At 53.8% G+C, this 16,873-nt stretch overlaps 3 protein-coding genes across 3 annotated transcripts; 2 read left to right on the forward strand and 1 right to left on the reverse strand.

Moving 5' to 3' along the window:
* Positions 1–640: 640 nt before the first annotated feature.
* J7T54_007047 (glutathione reductase) lies at positions 641–2,098 on the forward strand (the record flags this gene model as incomplete). The annotated part of the gene is made up of 2 exons (XM_051510201.1): positions 641–1,197; positions 1,246–2,098. The coding sequence occupies 2 exons, from the start codon at positions 641–643 to the stop codon at positions 2,096–2,098; spliced, it is 1,410 nt and encodes a 469-aa protein (XP_051366261.1).
* A 689-nt stretch (positions 2,099–2,787) lies between these two features.
* On the forward strand, positions 2,788–4,259 carry J7T54_007048 (uncharacterized protein; the record flags this gene model as incomplete). The annotated part of the gene is made up of 4 exons (XM_051510212.1): positions 2,788–2,831; positions 3,164–3,266; positions 3,316–3,384; positions 3,435–4,259. The coding sequence occupies 4 exons, from the start codon at positions 2,788–2,790 to the stop codon at positions 4,257–4,259; spliced, it is 1,041 nt and encodes a 346-aa protein (XP_051366262.1).
* Positions 4,260–8,376: 4,117 nt separating this feature from the next.
* On the reverse strand, positions 8,377–8,844 carry J7T54_007049 (uncharacterized protein; the record flags this gene model as incomplete). The annotated part of the gene is made up of 1 exon (XM_051510223.1): positions 8,377–8,844. The coding sequence occupies one exon, from the start codon at positions 8,842–8,844 to the stop codon at positions 8,377–8,379; it is 468 nt and encodes a 155-aa protein (XP_051366263.1).
* Between the last annotated feature and the right edge of the window lie 8,029 nt (positions 8,845–16,873).

The following is a 16,873-nucleotide window of genomic DNA, read 5'->3' on the forward strand; positions in this document are numbered from 1 at the left end:
AGACAGACTCATATTACTGAGCAATGGCAGACATGTCGTCCTTCTGCCGATATCCGCGGCCCGTTCGATGATCGAAACAAGTGCCACGTTAGAAGAGCGTATGCGTGCATGCCATTACATAAGTCAGCCAAAGTTAGCCCGCAACTTTACTTACCCGGCAAGTTCCCTCCTTCGTATTTGGAATTGAAGCTTCCCCTGAAACTTCATGCTGACATACCATTCCTCTCTCTTTGGAAACACTATCAGTTCTTACCTCGAAATTGTAATTGTATTATTGTATCATCACTGGTATCTTGTGCTATCCACCCCCGGCACTTCCGGCACCTCGTACCTCGGCGATCTCTCATCTATCGGTGTTGGACCTTTTTTTTTTTTTAGCGGATTTCAAATCCACGCGCATTCAAACTCGAGGGACCAGACACTTCGCGACGCACGTCTGCCATAACCGTCCTATTAAAGACGTCATCTGCGCCCCGCCGAGTTGAACTGCCTACTGTTGGCGTTCCGTTCTACCCCTCCACCAATGAATATATTCACCCGCTCCATCGCTGCCACGTCGAGAGCTGCCGTACCCGCGCACTCTACTGCATCGCTACGGATAAACTCTTTGTCCCGCCACTTTACAACCACCTCAGCGATCATGGCGCCCACCACCAAAGAAGCCGACATTGTCGTCCTGGGAGGCGGCAGCGGTGGTCTCGCCTCTGCGCGTGCCGCCAGCGGCAAGTACGGTGCCAAGGCCATCGTCATTGAAGGCAAGCGTCTGGGCGGGACGTGCGTGAACGTAGGCTGCGTGCCCAAGAAGGTCACCTACAACGCGGCCGCCCTGAGCGAGGCGATCCACGACTCCAAGGCGTATGGATTCAACGTCCAGCAGGTGGCGCCCTTTGACTGGCCGACCTTTAAGAAGAAGCGCGACGCCTACATTACACGCCTCAACGGCATCTACGAGCGCAACCTCAACAACGACAAGGTGGAATACCTGCACGGCCACGGCCGCCTGCTGTCCAAGAACGAGGTCGAGGTTACACAGGACGATGGTTCCAAGGTCGTCATCAACACCAAGAGGATTCTTGTCGCCGTTGGAGGCCGACCGGCCCCCTTCCCCAACATTCCTGGAGCCGACTACGGCATGGACAGTGACGGTTTCTTCGATATCGCTGAGCTGCCCAAGAAGGTCGCTCTCGTTGGTGCTGGGTAAGTCTCTTTGAGGACAATCGCGGGAGCATTCACTAACCGAGACAGATACATTGCAGTCGAGTTCGCTGGCATGTTCAACGCTCTCGGCGTCGAAACGCATCTCTTCATCCGCAACGACACCTTCCTCCGCACCTTTGACACCATGATCCAGGAGGTGGCCACCAAGGAGTACGAGCGTCTTGGCGTCAAGCTCCACAAGCGCAGTGAGCTCACCAAGGTCGAGAAGGACAGCAATGGCAAGCTCAATCTCACATACCAGGATGGCGAGGGCAAGGAATTGGGCTTTGCCGAGGTGGACCACCTCATCTGGGCCGTCGGTCGCGTCCCCGAGACCAACGGCATTGGCCTGGAGGAAGTTGGCGTCAAGCTCAGCGAAAAGGGCCACATTGTTGTCGACGAGTACCAGAACAGCAGCGTCGACAACATCCACGCTCTCGGTGATGTCAGCGGCGAGGTTGAACTGACCCCCGTCGCCATTGCGGCCGGTCGCAAGCTCGCCGCCCGCTTGTTCGGCCCCCCTGAGTTCGCCAACGCCAAGATGGACTACACCAACGTCCCCTCGGTTGTTTTCGCTCACCCTGAAATTGGTTCCGTGGGCCTTACCGAGGAGCAGGCTATTGAGAAGTACGGCAAAGACGACCTCAAGGTCTACAAGACGAGCTTCACGGCCATGTTCTACTCCATGATGGACCCTGAGGACAAAGCGCCCACCAGCTACAAGCTGGTCTGCCAAGGACCCGATGAGAAAATTATTGGAATGCATATCATTGGATTGTCCAGTGGGGAAATGCTCCAAGGCTTTGCTGTTGCTATTAAGATGGGCGCAACCAAGAAGGACTTTGACGCAACATGCGCGATACACCCCGTCAGTGCGGAAGAATTGGTTACCATGAAATAGAGACATTAGACGAGATTTGTAGAAGTCGGATGCTTTCAATACGACTTTGCAAATAATATCTCAATGAATACTGCATTCAGAACTTACATATGTACTTGTTACGGCGCGAATTGGACGGAGCACCATCATCCGTGACCAGCTTCGAATGACAGCATTGAGTGTCAAAGATGTGGCCAGCCACCTTCGAAGTTTCTCCAGTACATTGGTGTTTTCCAAAAAGTGTGTGATGGCAGAAAATTTTCGACGATGCTCCGATAACGAGCAAATACAATTGCTATCAAGGTGTAATTGTGAGGGGTAGCTGTCAAGGTAGCTCCAGTCTATCTCTTGCAGTTAAAGCAGCGACAAGGGCCAGGGCCAGCCCTCAGTATCACCAAGCAGCTGTTAGTCAATACTCGATCAAGTTAAATTTAACGTGAGTATCCGGGCAGCTGCAAAGTACTGACCAACAAGCTTCCTCGAATTCTGGGACCAATACCCGATCCCTGCTGCTGCTTTGCGTGCGTAACACGAGAATGAGGGGATCATCATGTCACTGCGGGGGATGGGGGCCCGTGTGTATTAAAGCACGCAACCCCACGACCGGTACAGCTTCCAGCTCTTGCCATCTTCATCTCACTCTATCAAACCCGAAAATTATACTATATCTTTACTTCACAAAATCGGTACGCGCTTGCGTCGGAGAAGCTATGGCGCCTCTCGCAAGGATCGTGCCCTTGGGGCAGAGATCAAGGTAAATCCGAGGAACAAGAATGCATCCGGGTGTTCACCACTGCCACTCTTCAACCCCCCCCTTTGTACGTACACACAAAGGAGGCTCGAAGAGTGGCAGTGGATGATCTGAGAAATACCGGCCGAACTTGATCTGGATAATACCAGCGAAAGGACATGCTTCTTCGAACCCCATTCTGACCCCCCTCCGAAGACCCGAGCGAACTAACCCCAAGCAGCATTGCACTTGAAACGTAATCAGACATCATGGCGACTGATAAGATTACCTTTCTCACCAACTGGTAGCAACGCTGTTCTAGCAAGACATTGAGAATGGTCATTAAATCTGTACAGGCACGCCACTGCCTACCACGCCCCGCTGTACTTGGCCCAAGCCAAGGGATACTTCAAGGATGAGGGCATCAAGGTTGCTCTGCTGGAGCCCAACGACCCCAGCGTGCGTCTTGACCATCCCGATGTTGTAGCTTGTATTGACGCTCTCCCAGGATGTCACCGAGATCATCGGCACCGGCAAGGTCGATCTTGGCTTCAAGGCCATGATACACACTCTGGCTGTACGTTACCTGTCATACACGCAATCAAAGTACCCGCTAACACACATCAGGCCAAGGCTCGCGACTTCCCAGTCCTGTCCATCGGTTCCCTCCTGGACGAACCCTTCACCGGCGTCGTCTACCTGAAGGACTCTGGCGTCACCACTGACTTCCGCTCCCTCAAGGGCAAGCGCATCGGCTACGTCGGCGAGTTCGGCAAGATCCAGATCGACGAGCTGACCTCGCACTACGGCCTGACCCCTGAGGATTACACGGCCGTCCGCTGCGGCATGAATGTGTCCAAGGCCATCATCCGCGGCGACATTGACGCCGGCATCGGCCTTGAGAACGTCCAGATGGTTGAGCTTGAGGAGTGGCTCGCCGCGCAGAACCGTCCCCGCACCGACGTCCAGATGCTCCGCATCGACGAGCTCGCCGAGCTGGGCTGCTGCTGCTTCTGCTCCATCCTGTACATTGGCAACGAGGCCTTTATCGAGAAGAACCCGGACAAGGTCCGCGCCTTCCTTCGTGCCACGAAGCGTGCCACCGACTATGTCCTGGCCAATCCCGCCCAGGCCTGGGAGGAGTACATTGACTTCAAGCCCGTCCTGGCCACGGCGCTGGACCGCAAGATCTTTGAGCGCAGCTACGCCTACTTCTCCCGGGACATGAAGAATGTGGCCCGTGACTGGACCAAGGTCACCCGCTATGGCCAGCGTCTCGGCGTCCTGAGCGAGGACTTCAAGCCCAACTACACCAACGAGTTCCTCGAATGGGCTCTGGACGATGAGTCTGCCGACCCCACGGGTGACCAGAAGCGCATGGTCGCTCTGCAGGAGAAGGTGGCCACCTGCGGTGGTTTCTGCCGCCTCGAGCCCGCCGTTAAGGCTGCTTAACCCAATCCATGCTTCAGCGCTATAATGGACGGTTTCAGGTCATAGGGCAGTCATTCACTTCCGCGCTCATCAGTCTCGGACTGCGACGCGCCACTTCCGCCCGCAAAAGCTAGCTAGTTCTAGATCCCCGAATACGTACAAACTTGGGATTCTCTGGCTACTACCCGTTCGCAATAAAGTGTCTTGGTCATGACACCATTAGCTCAAAGCGTGATAATCCAACGCCCATTTGTGAAAGCGAGTGAGATGCTGGTCAGAGCTCTTCGTCAATGACCTGGTGAATAGGTATTTCAGCAGATGCCTCAGGGAGAGGCTATTGCCCATCCGGCAGTGGTGGACACCTCGTTGGACATGATACGTCGTAGTCTTTCCGTTTGTGGGTGTGTGAGTGAGCGCACCTCGTGTCATGTCGAGACAAGACCCAAATCAGCTACTCTCAGCACGGAAGATGACTGTCTCTTTGACTCTTTCAGCCCCCCACGCTGCCCGGGAAAGCGACTCGTTACCCGATCGAGGCTAACCGTGTCTCACGAGGCAGATCCAGAGACGGGTAGCTGGCTCAGCCTGGCTGCCACTTGTGCTGGAATTCGAATAGTCAAGCAAGACATGGCCCCGTCGAAGCGGGATTGCAAAGGCGCAAGTCGCACAGAAGGACATGAATAGCCTTAACATTGTGTACTTTTGGCTGCACAGGCGCCACTCTACGGGTTCCTGACCACGTTGCACCACGTTTCCCACGGATGCAAGAGGTGTGAGTGGAGGGTGATGTCGACGACATGCAAAGCACGTTTCTCGAGACACAAAGCTGCAGCGCACGAATAGCACATGACGAAATGCCGGACAATTGATGATGGCTGACCGCTACTTGACCGGAATGCCCACCTCATTCCAGGAAAAGGGAACTGGGTGCGTGGCTGACACGTTTTGGCAAGACCACCACTTAGACGTATGCGCGGGTGCTGGGTGCATGCATGTGTGCAAGGGAGGAATGCTGTGGCTGTGGGATGGCTATACGCACTTGGGCGTGCGACGGAACTGCAGAGACAGACTTGCACTTATGTCGAATCGTGCGCGTGAGAACATGAAGATCCAAGGCCTTGTGTATTTTTGTTGTGAAGGTCAGGTCAAGCAATCATGATCTTTGGAGTGCGTACGTAGTAATGGCGAGCATCACGCCCACCACGAGCAAATAGGCTTCCATGTCGTGCCTTGTCGACAACGGCTCTACTACGGCAAACGTAAAACGACAAGGGTCATTGAGCAACACTTGCACTGACCTGACAGCAACAAGCAAGTTGGCGCCGCACGCATTGACCCTGTTTTGGGTCGTCATGCACATGGTGGATGGTCATGGCACAAGCATCAGCACAACGTGATACAACAAATCCACAACTTTGGTAGCAGGAGAGGGAGAAATTTTTTCTGTCAACAGACTGTCGCACAGATCGTGGTCATTGTCGCAGACAGATGCCGGACACGGGCGGCGAGTGAGACTGACACGTCAATGCGAGTGCTGTTACTGCTGTGAACATTGCTATTCATCGAGGTGGACGGACGGACAGGCGTCCGGGACCGGCGCAGCAGGGAGAGCACAAGCCTTCAGCAATTACAGGGAAGCCAAAGTTGAAATTTTCTATTCACGGTGACGAATAATTGGTGTAATGTGAGTGTTGGACGATACGGTACTAGACTTGTCTGGCTTATTCATCCAGAGAAGCTCAATTGATAGTAAGGTACGTACGTAGCAGTGGTCCAGTGATCAATTCTAGAGGCAGCTACGATACCTGACGTACGGTGACCGTCCGACCTCGGTGAGCGCGGACTGGAGCGCGCAGGTGGTGCCAGAACATACAATTGCCCCACAGACAATCACCATTGTGCTGTAGCACTCCGCAGATCACGATCCGTCATCGTATTGACCTGTTGTGCTGTCATGGGAAAGTCAAATGGATCTCCTCGCCCCGCTGCTGAAACAGCACACGCCCCCAATGAGTGGGCAGAGCTAAGAAAGCCTGGGAGGCTAGGTGAATAACTATTACCGACGAGTGATGTCGTGGTCAGTCATCAGTCGCGGCGAAGTCGGAGCTGACAAGACCTCATGGACAAGAAACGGGAACAGCAACAAAGCTGACTGATGACTGATGATAATTAGTACCCACAATGCCAGACCGGATCGCTCACCGTATGCTCAGAGCCGAGCCGGCCGTGGATCGGACCAGTAATCTAATTGTCATTGAGCACGGGCTACGTAGGGGGGCCCGACAAAACCCAGTTGTGAAATCTCCATGACGAATTTGCATACAGCCACCCGAATTCATTGGCAATCAGGGGAGCCAACAAAGCCAAGGCCCAAGGTGAAGAAGTTTTTTTTAGTTTTTTTTTCACTCTCCCTTCCTCTCTGCAAGGATCACCACACCCCCTACGGTTGATGAGCAGGAACGTGCCGCAGGAACCCGCACCTCTACTCGGGGGGGAGGGACCCTTGATGATTGATCGCAAAGGAAACATCGTGGAGCAAAATTTCCAACGATCAGACCATTCTCCCTCCATCGGCAGCTGAAGGCGCGCCATCAGCCCGCGCTACTCTCCGTAGTCCGGACGCCGCACATTCACCACTGGACCGCCCGCGCCAACCCCCACAGGGCGAAAGCTGCCATCGGGAGGGCCTGGAGGCCAGGCCCGACATAGATCTTTGTATCTGCAGCCAAGCTACCTGAAGGCCGAACCTTATTATTTAGGAGTTAGGGGACCACCCACAGAATGCAAGATCCAGTTCTGGGCTGGAGCAGTGGAGGGTGGAAAATTTGTCCTTAGACGGGCGTAAACAGTGGGCTTTTCCGCAGTAGGCAAACTACCGTAGCACCTCACGGGGTGCTCGTGGGAGTGCCCCCAGAGCGTCAAGTGGACGGGACCCAGCCAGCCTTGTGCAAGCTGCTGAGCTCTCCCCGGTCCAGGTCCAGTCCCCACGAAGTTTCCCACCGAATAATACTAGGCGCCGTTGAAGTTCTCTGCTGTTCTGCGGCCAGCCCGTCCAGCGCTGCGCCGCTGCGGGGAGGCGCTCCGTCAGTGGGCTCTGGGCACGGTTTTTTTTTCTCTCTTTCTTGTCAGTCAGAGGATAGGCGGAGCAGAACTTGCCTGTGGCTTGCTGCTGCTGCTATTCTTGCCGCCTCCAGCAAAAAATGGACAGGCCCAGTCATCGGACCGGTCAATGCACTCACTGTCGGGAGGGGCGAATCTCGAATGCTGTGTGCCCAACGGGTGGGTGCATGTGCAGAGAGGAATGTACGGGAATAGGCGGCTTGAGGTTCAACGTGGTGCCGGTCCGGTACGGCGTGAGGTGCCGTGATACGGGTGGACGCATCAGATGTCGTGTCAGGTGCGCGTATGCATACATACGTACTGAACTTTGTCGCGAGTAGTAGCCTGCGGCATAAGATTGGTCCACCTCTCGCAGACGAGACGATGAATAAGTCAGGCACTGCTGCGTCCATGGTGGAGCACGGCGAACACAGCACAAGACTGATAGCAATGGAAGGCAAACATCCGGTCATGAAGAAGGAGAGGAGAAATTGTCTTGAACAGCAGTGAATCATTCTCTTGATTTCGATGATGTTGTATGTGTCCGCCGTCTGCTAATTGCCATGCAATGCCATGCAATCTGTGCTAAACTCAATCCATAGCCCAATCTTGCTCAAGCCAATACAAAAATGTCTTCTTTTCGCGCGCTTGATATGTGTATATAAAGTTGTTCAATTCCCTTTGGCGCCGTCAGACTTGTCGTCCATTGCCCCTTCCCTTGTCCTAATTGATATCATGATGTTAATACCCCCCAATGTGGTCCCCTGACTCCGTGATGCCCCGTGATAAAATAAATTGAATGACTTCGGCGGTCATTGATGAATGGTGTTGAATGATGGTAGAAGAAAGGTGTAAAAAGGAAAAAAAACTTTTGTATCCAATGGTATGCTTGTTTTGTTACAACAAATGCGACATAAGGAGATCAAAGAGTTACGCGATGATGTGTGATGTAATGTGTAGTTTGGATCGTAAATGAGTTGAGAGGATGGTCGTTTCGGATGAGGAAGAGGTCGTAAATGTCATGGTAGATATGCTGTGCCTATGATGATCGCCTTCGTTGGGAACGAGCGTACTCAAAGGCCATGGCGTAAGCCCGCAACTCCTTCGCGGCATCGGCAGAGATGCTGCTCGGCTCGTTCGTCCCCGATGCGCTTTGCATGGACGAGAGGCTGGTGCCGGAGCTCGAGGGTGTGAGGCTGGACGACTGGGTGGAGGCAGACATTGAGTAGTCACCGAACAGCGCGTGTCGCCTCGCGGTCGTGGAAGGCCCGTACGGCTTTGCGTTGGAAAAATCGTACGCTGGTTCCAAGAAGAACTTGTTGGCCTTGATCGTGGGCGAGCCCCAAGGGGAATACATTGAAGGCGCCATGCCTGGTGAGCTGGCCAACGAGCTCGGCGTGGACGACCTCTCGAGTTCCGCAAGGCGACAGGCTTCTGAGCAGTAGGCGGCATTTGAATCGACCTGCTTGTCGCAAGCGAGGCAAAACTGATGCGACCAATGCTCCATTGTTGCTCTGGTGTATTTGCTGTGTGCGATTGCTGAAGGGATCGGCCCGACGAGTCGTCGGCACAGGTCCTGAAAGTTTGGTAATAGTAGGCGGCGTGAAGCAAGTGTGGTCTAGCGAAAGGCGATAAGGAAAGCTTGGTGCTGCGTCTGTGATAATTAGACCAACAGTGGTAAAGGGATATCTTGAAGTAGAAAGTCAATGTGAAGTTGAATCGAGAGGGGAGGAGTTCTGTGAGGCCGGAGGTGGGTGGGAATAAGTATAAAGATGGTCACAGCCTGGTGGAGTTGGTGAGCGGCAAGCAGTGGTCAGTGGATGACGGCCTGCAGCGTCCAAAGCGGAGCACCCATGGCGTGCCCTGCCTAGCGCCCAAGAAGGGGGGGTGCGCTGATCAACCAGATGCAAGAGGGTGTGTGCCGCAGAACCTGATTGAGACTCGAGCAGAATTGTGCAGGACTGCACAACTTGAGGGGGGCGTAGGTGCCCGTGCTGTCTGGGCGACCTTCTTGAGGCCAGACTCAAGCCATGCAACGCCTCATCTCGACCATGTCTTTCTTTCATAGGTAGATAGGAAAGGGTGCGCGAAGATGAGAGGAAAATTTCGTCAACCCCCCCCGTGATTTGACGACTCACGAGACTGTCTATCGGCAGTGAACGGGGCAGTGATCATAGCATTGGGTGACTCAGACGGAAATAGCAGGGACGGGAGCAGGACCTCGAGCCATGTCCCGTGAAGTGACCAGTTTCTCTAATGTCCGTCATGGAGCACAAATATCGCAACAGCGATCTCGGTGGCCCGCACGTGTGAATGATGGCGTGAGTCTGCTGCGACAATGGGCAGCTTTCTCGCCCCGTCGCGTAATTCTGCACCAATTGCGCACGACCACCACCTTGATGAACGAGACTCGAGGACAGGCACACGACAATGTGGGCAAAGGAAGCACACTTGTGTCCACACATCAGAGTTGTCAACATGGCAGCGCTGAGATAGCCGCAGTGTAACTGCCTAGCACCACAATGAGAAGTGCACAAAAAACTGCAGAGGTCCTGTGTTCCAGCGGCTGACAACACTGGAATGAGCCGTCGTGCCAACAACGACTGGAGTGTTCAATGCAGAATTCGCCAGGCTCCGTCCTTGCGCTTTGCTGCCTCAGGCAGTGTAACATTGAAACGCCGTTGTGCTGCAGAAAGACGCTAAGCCGTCCTGGCCATAGCGTGCATCCGTGCCACCAACGGCATGCCCTCCACACTTGTTGCCCAGTGGCCAGTTGCTTCCCTCACAAGATCTTCTGCCTGGCGTCATGTGTGAAGTCCCGGGACTTCCAGCTTACGTACAATGTTTCGCCAGCCGGAGGCGCAATGATGCCAGAAAGTATGTATGAGACGATGCGCAAAAGGGCGCAAGATAATAGGTCTTTGAAGCACATCCCGAAACCCACTCGCTGCTCCTGGGTGAAACGCTTCGACAGATGATCGGCAAGCAATGGGCAGCGGCTATCCCGTGGGTGTCCTCGCAACATTTATCAACCAGGCATTTATCGTATATCTCATGTCGCTGCTGCTGATCCAAAGGCAAGAGGCAAGGGATCACTGCGTGGATGTCTGCATCATTGGTCCCTCTCGGCATGACCACCACAACGTCCAGTATGCAGCTACTATCAGGAACCCGCCGGTGGATGCTGCAACAGTCCGAGAAAGATGCCTCGCTATTCTCAGACAATCAGGAGATGCCTCATGCTGCAGTGCAACTCTCCTCTTGCTGGTGCACCTGCATTGTCGAGCGGCTTTCATTGGCTCTTGGCGGCCAACCCCAGAGTTGCCAACCATTCAAAGCACGGACGGGCCGTGGCTTGCCCCGCAGATGATTCTCCTGGCCTCCGCATCCATGTCTGTTATCCTGCTCTGACATCAGTACGTTTGGGTTGGGGCATAATCGAACGACATCATGGCTTGACATGATCCGACAGGCAAGGCGGGGGCTCAACAGTCCTCTTGCTATGCGACGGCCAGGTAATCGAGTATGAAAGCCAGCGCAAACGGTTAGGATGCGAAAGAGCAGTTATCATTGAACGCTCCATCAGACCATCACTGCCAAGCTCAGCTCGTTTCTAGGATAAGGGGACCCCTATGTGAGATCTGAAATGCATCTGCAATCCATAATTACTTTCGTGTTCAACGCTTCTAGGACATCATGCTGCAGCAGGGGGCGAACAAAACCTTCCCAAGTCGCCCGACATATGGAATAACGCACTCGAATCACCTCTGGACACTGCGGTTACCCCAGGCCCCCAGTGTTCAGTGCTTCACACCAATTGACTAGTATCTGCAGGACCATGTGGTCCCCAGCAATCGCAGAAGTGCGGGAAGGACATGCGCTAAGCCCAAACCGCTGTCACCCGCGTTGGGTCACTTGGGTGTTGGTGCAGACGCACACAGGGCCACAGACATTCTGCGAAGGGACTGGAGCTTGTTGGCCTGCCTACTCAATATCTTCTCTTGTGTACCACAGCTCGAACACCGCCACATGATGAGATGCGAGAGCATTGAATAAGCAGGAGCTGCTCGCCGCGCTATGGACCTATGCCAACGAAACGCACATTCCCGTAAGGTACAACATGGGAATGGCCGAGTCCTGAATTTTCTCGATTGAGACTGTCGATCAATGATCAATGACGAGTGGCACCTGGAGACTTCGCTCCGAAGCTAGCGTGTCTTCGGCATTGTCCATGTAGGTACGTATCCAAGATCACAAGGCTGCTGATAATTCCCCAGCCTCGCCGGTTGCTACACCCTCAAGCCGCCATGATCCCCTGCTATTTCATGAGCATACCTTGCTGTGCTCCAGGTGCACCAGACAGTTGTGTGTACGTACTGGGTGTCGCCATTGTTGCATGTCTCCCAACACGGTTGGCCAGTGTCGACGACCAACTTGAACGGCGCGACGTGGGACGGGTGGGGCCTATGCACAGCCTTCCACACATGCAGGCGCACAAGATGAAGAAAACATCGATCACCTCTCTCTGTTCTCCTCCTGCAACCACACTCAACTGTGCTCGACGAGTCTAAACTTTTTGTTTCACCCACATCGTGAAGGTTCCCAAGAGGCGACTCATAAACCAGATCAGTCCTTGGCATGTGGCAGCATAGAACTCCTTGACACCACCTTCACAAGCGCGACTAGCCAATTGTTGCTCAGAACGCGTTCCTCAAGGCTTGTTGGTCATGAAAGCTGGTTAGTCTGCTGCTAATCACTTGGTGGCAAGGGCGCCATTTCAGCGACAGGCGCAGATAAGGGTCTACAAGCGCAGAAGAAGGATTGCCGGCACTCGCCTCTACGACTCTATAATACCTCTTTGGTGTGGTTGCACCCTTGAGACTATCGAACCATTTGTACTGGCCTGCATGCAGCCTTTAAGAGGCAAACACCCAGGCGTTGTTTCGCCAATTGCACGGTTCAAGCACAAGGGCCGCTGCTGTGTAGCGCGACAGAATTTCCATCGGGAGAAGCTGTCTGATGGTGTGTGATACAAGACAGCGGGGTTGAACGATGCGAGATGTATACGAATAGTCTGGCTTCCTATCGCCTCTTCACAAGAAACAGAACGCCAGAAATTGGTTGGTCGGGCAGCTCAAAGTCACGATAATGCGTGGCGTGTCATTGTGCATTGGACTAGAGAAGCGACTTCTTCATTTTGCGGCAGATGTTCGAAGAACCAGGGCCATGTCGCAGACTCCCACCAAATAACCATGTCAATAACCGCACGGCCTATGGTTAATCGCTATCCGTACTCCGTACGGAGTAAAGTCGACTTCTTCATGCCACGGTTCGCAGCTGGATTGCATCCCCATCACACCATTGGCCAAGTGGACATGAGATTGACTCTTCGACGAAACTTGATCCTAATCGTTAGCCGGGCGCTTGATGTTGCAATGGATCTATCTAAGACGCAGATGGGACACGCTGTTGGGCCAATGGCACAACGCTGGCAGAAAACTTGACGATGTTGTCCCAGCCCAAGTGAAGCCAACCCCCACGCTTAACGCCCGCTGACGAAGGTGTTCCCGCTCAGAGAAATGCAAGAAATGTCCCTCAGGTCACCAGGTGAATAGGAACCCCACCGACTGCGGACTGCCGTTCTTCTTGACCCATTATTTGCCGATGCATGCCTTTCGCTACCTGGTCCTTGCTGCTCGGGCAATCGGCCACGATAGGCAATGCCAGTCGCAAGGGTCCTTGTCAACACCGGGCAGATGCCAACATTGCAAGCGGAAACATAACAATCAGTGGTTGCCATCTCGGGGAGATCTTGTATAGCACCATGGCTCACATGGAAGGCTGTGAACATCAGGCTACACTCCTCGCTGTTTGTGGAGGTTGCGCAACTGTCTCACTCCAGCCAGCCAATCCTTGTGCACTGCCTAGGTCCGATTGCTGAGCGAACTGCACTCTCTACGTATGTTAGTCTTGTGACTTAAGAAAAAGCTGGGCGGGGCCCGAAACGACAGCTGACGAACGTGCGAGCCAGAATCTGTGTCCATTGATAATAGCACAGCTCCTTTCGAGGGTTCGCCAAGGGTTCGCGCCAAAAACAGTCCGGACTCCGGATCTGTGACGATGCACCACTCCCAAGACTTTCAGGATGCAGGGGTTATTATACAGCAATCATTAATAAGCCCCTGGCGCATGATCCTACGGTCGTAATTTTAAAGCACACTTCGGGATTTGGTGACTCTACTCGATCGGTGATAAGACGCATCTGGCTTCGCATACTACCCTAGAGTCTGTGCTTCTGCGACGTTGCCTGGAGCATTTGACTTCGATACGATGGGTTCGTTCGGCTGTACCTATGTTTGCATTGTTGCTTTGCAAGGTCGTGTATGTAATTAGATCCTACGCATGTATGTGTCGTACGTATTCATTATTCCCGAGGTGGGAACGAGAGGCTTTAAACATTGTTCTCAGATCATTGCCAGATACGGGAGGTACGAAAACTTCAGCAACGCCAGCGAAGTCATCGACGGCTTGATATCTATCACAAGGTGGAGCTACGCAGTGGTACCAGCCAATGCCAACGTTGCTATGCCACACATAGTATCAGGCGGATATTACCAGCTTCGTTCAGACGATAGTTTTGCTGTATTGATTTTGATGCTTTCAAGGCTAACAGAGGAACGATTCTCATCAGTGCCAAGCCCACCATCGGCGCCTGGGTCCTGGGGCATACCGACACCGAGATACCGCACGATCTCATTCTCCAGTCCCGACGCCGTCGGCATTCAGTGGCTGCGAAAAGTTTCGATGCCTGGTGCGGGCAGTCGTTGAATCTGTGCGTCCATCATGTATGAAAGGCGCGCTAACCGACCGGTCAAGGGAAAGGAAAAGAAATGTCTGCAGAGGGAGGGCTTGACATGTCTCACCGGAAAACCTTGCAACGCGTGGCATCGGACGGCATTCACTAGTGACACTGGCAGGCCGCAGGTCTTACGGAAACATGAAAGCAAAGAGAATACGTGTACACCGCGGCCTGTGCCTTGCATGCAATGCATTGAACAACAAACTGCACAAGGAAAATGCAGTATTGATGCGGCATATAATTAAGGGCATCCTCCTCGATATGCTGTGTGAACTAGGCGGCCAACGTGGACCTACGTGGCTGGCGATATCAGACGTTGCAGGTCCCTCAACGCTTGGCAGGTTGACAGCGCACACAAAGTTGCTTTTGAGAACCTTGAGATTGTTACTTGTGTTTCTGGACGACTCCTGGGCTGTTATCGGCACTGCGGGAATTTTGTTGTAAATCTGTCCCGAAGTCGGCCTTTTTGTTGCTACCGCGATCGTACCAGCTGCAGTAATAACAAGTCAAGGCCGCGATCTTTCGCAGCTGCCGCGTGTCAGTGCATGCGGAGAGGCATTGTACAGGGCCTGTCAACGGATCCATCGTCGACCACTCACCGTCGCCGGCAAGAACAACGTGATAAGAGCCCCATCTCGCGAAGTTTAGCTGCTTCACGATAGCCTCAAGACTGTAGAGTGAATGCGCCGGGTAGACAGCCCCAAAGTAGCTTAGGCCCCTAATCCCCCCCTGCTTCAGCAACGGGCCAAGAGGTTGGCAAAGCCAGGGGCCGCTGCGAATTTTCATAATTTCAGCGCACGCCCTCCCTGCTCCCTGATGGCTTGCATTCCCCGCAAGTGGTCACTGCGAAAAATGCACAAACTCAACCCTGGCAATTGTGCAATAATTAGAACTTAGCCAACTTTGGACCAAGGAAATGTACGATCGCTTGCAAGGGTGACAATGAGATCATCGTTTTTAATAACAACACTCATACAATGCGACCGGATCATCGCGTTCCTACTGCAGCCTGTCCTTAATCATCACGTCGGGTTGTTTTTTATACTTGCCTAGTGTCCATCATTTGTCCAGTCTTTGCAGCCCGCACTGCCAGAGAAGTTCCGAGGAACATCTGCTTCGTTCGGCACTGGCCGATAAGTTCCCTCCAAGTTCTTGCGGGCCTGCGGTACGGATCTACCTGATTAATCTCGCCAATCAGTCAGCCCGCCAAACGCCCTCTGGCGCTCGTTGGTCCAAGCTTGGGCGGTTGGCAGTGGTGGCTTGCAGTGGCGGCACAATAATAGTAATACGTATTCCACTGCTACGCTGAACGATGGAAGAAAATTCCTGCCGTGCTTCTCATGCGCAACGGAGGGAGTTTGGTGCCTGGCATTAGAGCCCCCAACAGCCGCAAGGCCTGCCCTTGTCACTGCGCTGTTGTTGGTGGCCGGACCCCGGCTGTTGAAGTATGGTTGTCTCAGCCTGGGACTGAACCTGGCCGGGCGTCCAACGAGCCCGGTGCATGTACTCCGTACGTAGGTACATATTGGATCAAAACTGCCAGCGCACTTGGGTTGTCGAAGTGTGGCACTTGAGCTTGTCGAACACAGCAGCTTTGCAAGTTTTCAAAGAGTCATCGGAGCAGGAGCAAACGCGCAGGGGACAACATTACGCTTGCCATGGAAGAATCCATCATGGTGGTCAAGGGACAAAGGTCAACAAGGACTCACCATACCAAGATGCCGATCCCCCGGATTTACGTGGTGGAGGTGCTGGAGGTGCTGGAGGTGCTGGAGGTGCTGGAGGTGCTGGAGGTGCTGGAGTGATTGGCTTGGCATTGACTAATAATAATTGCTTTCGTGCTGGGCGGAGAACGCAGTCAAGTCCGGACAACACCCAGTGGTCTTTTTTGCTTACATCCAGCGATAATAGCCCTTGACGGAGAAACATTGGGGTAGTGCTGCTGAGTTCCGATGGAGCTGCACGGTCCGCTGGTGCAGATCTGTCCACTGCCTGTGCCTCATCTCCAGTCCAGTTCAGTCCAGTCCCTTCTCGGTTTTTCTTGCAGCAGCGCTAAGAACGTACGCACAGAAGACTTCAGAATCTGCTGTTGGCTCAAGGCTAGCCAGCGTCCATGCCGTTACAGTACGTATACGCCAAGCGCTTGGTTCGCATGGTCCGAACTGTCTGGCCGGCTGGGAGGAAAACTTTTACGTAGGCTACGGGCTGTGGACGCACTCACCAACAAAGCCCCTTCGCGCGCGGAGGCTCCGCGCGCGCCCAGCAGATTATTGCGTTGCTGATACTGCTGGGCTGGCAGATAGATACCTACCAGCGGACTCGACACGCGGGTTGGAATTGCTCCGCTGTCCGCTGCATGTCCTGAGGTCTGGGCTCGGTCTGGGCTCAGCTGGGCGCTATGCAATAATTGATGCTAATAGTGTCCGCTCCAGGGGGGGGGGCGGACTCGCCAGCGGCCCAGCCGCTATCGTTAGCCAAGTCTTTGCGAGGCCGCTCCTGGCGGGTTGGCTTGGCCAGCGTTTTCCCCGCATTCCCGTCTCAGGGTTGAGAAGTTGAAAATGTGACTGAGATTGCCCACTTCGAAAGTTGTCTAACTTCTTTGGAGGCAGTAGTCCGACATGAGGGTCCAGAGCATCTCTCCTCGGTTTGTTGATGAATGGCCTGCCTAGCCTGCCAT

The sequence above is a fragment of the Emericellopsis cladophorae genome (genome assembly GCF_022114955.1).
Source record: "Emericellopsis cladophorae strain MUM 19.33 chromosome Unknown NODE_2_length_1295279_cov_118_880017, whole genome shotgun sequence".
In the NCBI taxonomy this organism is placed as follows: Eukaryota; Fungi; Ascomycota; class Sordariomycetes; order Hypocreales; family Bionectriaceae; genus Emericellopsis; species Emericellopsis cladophorae.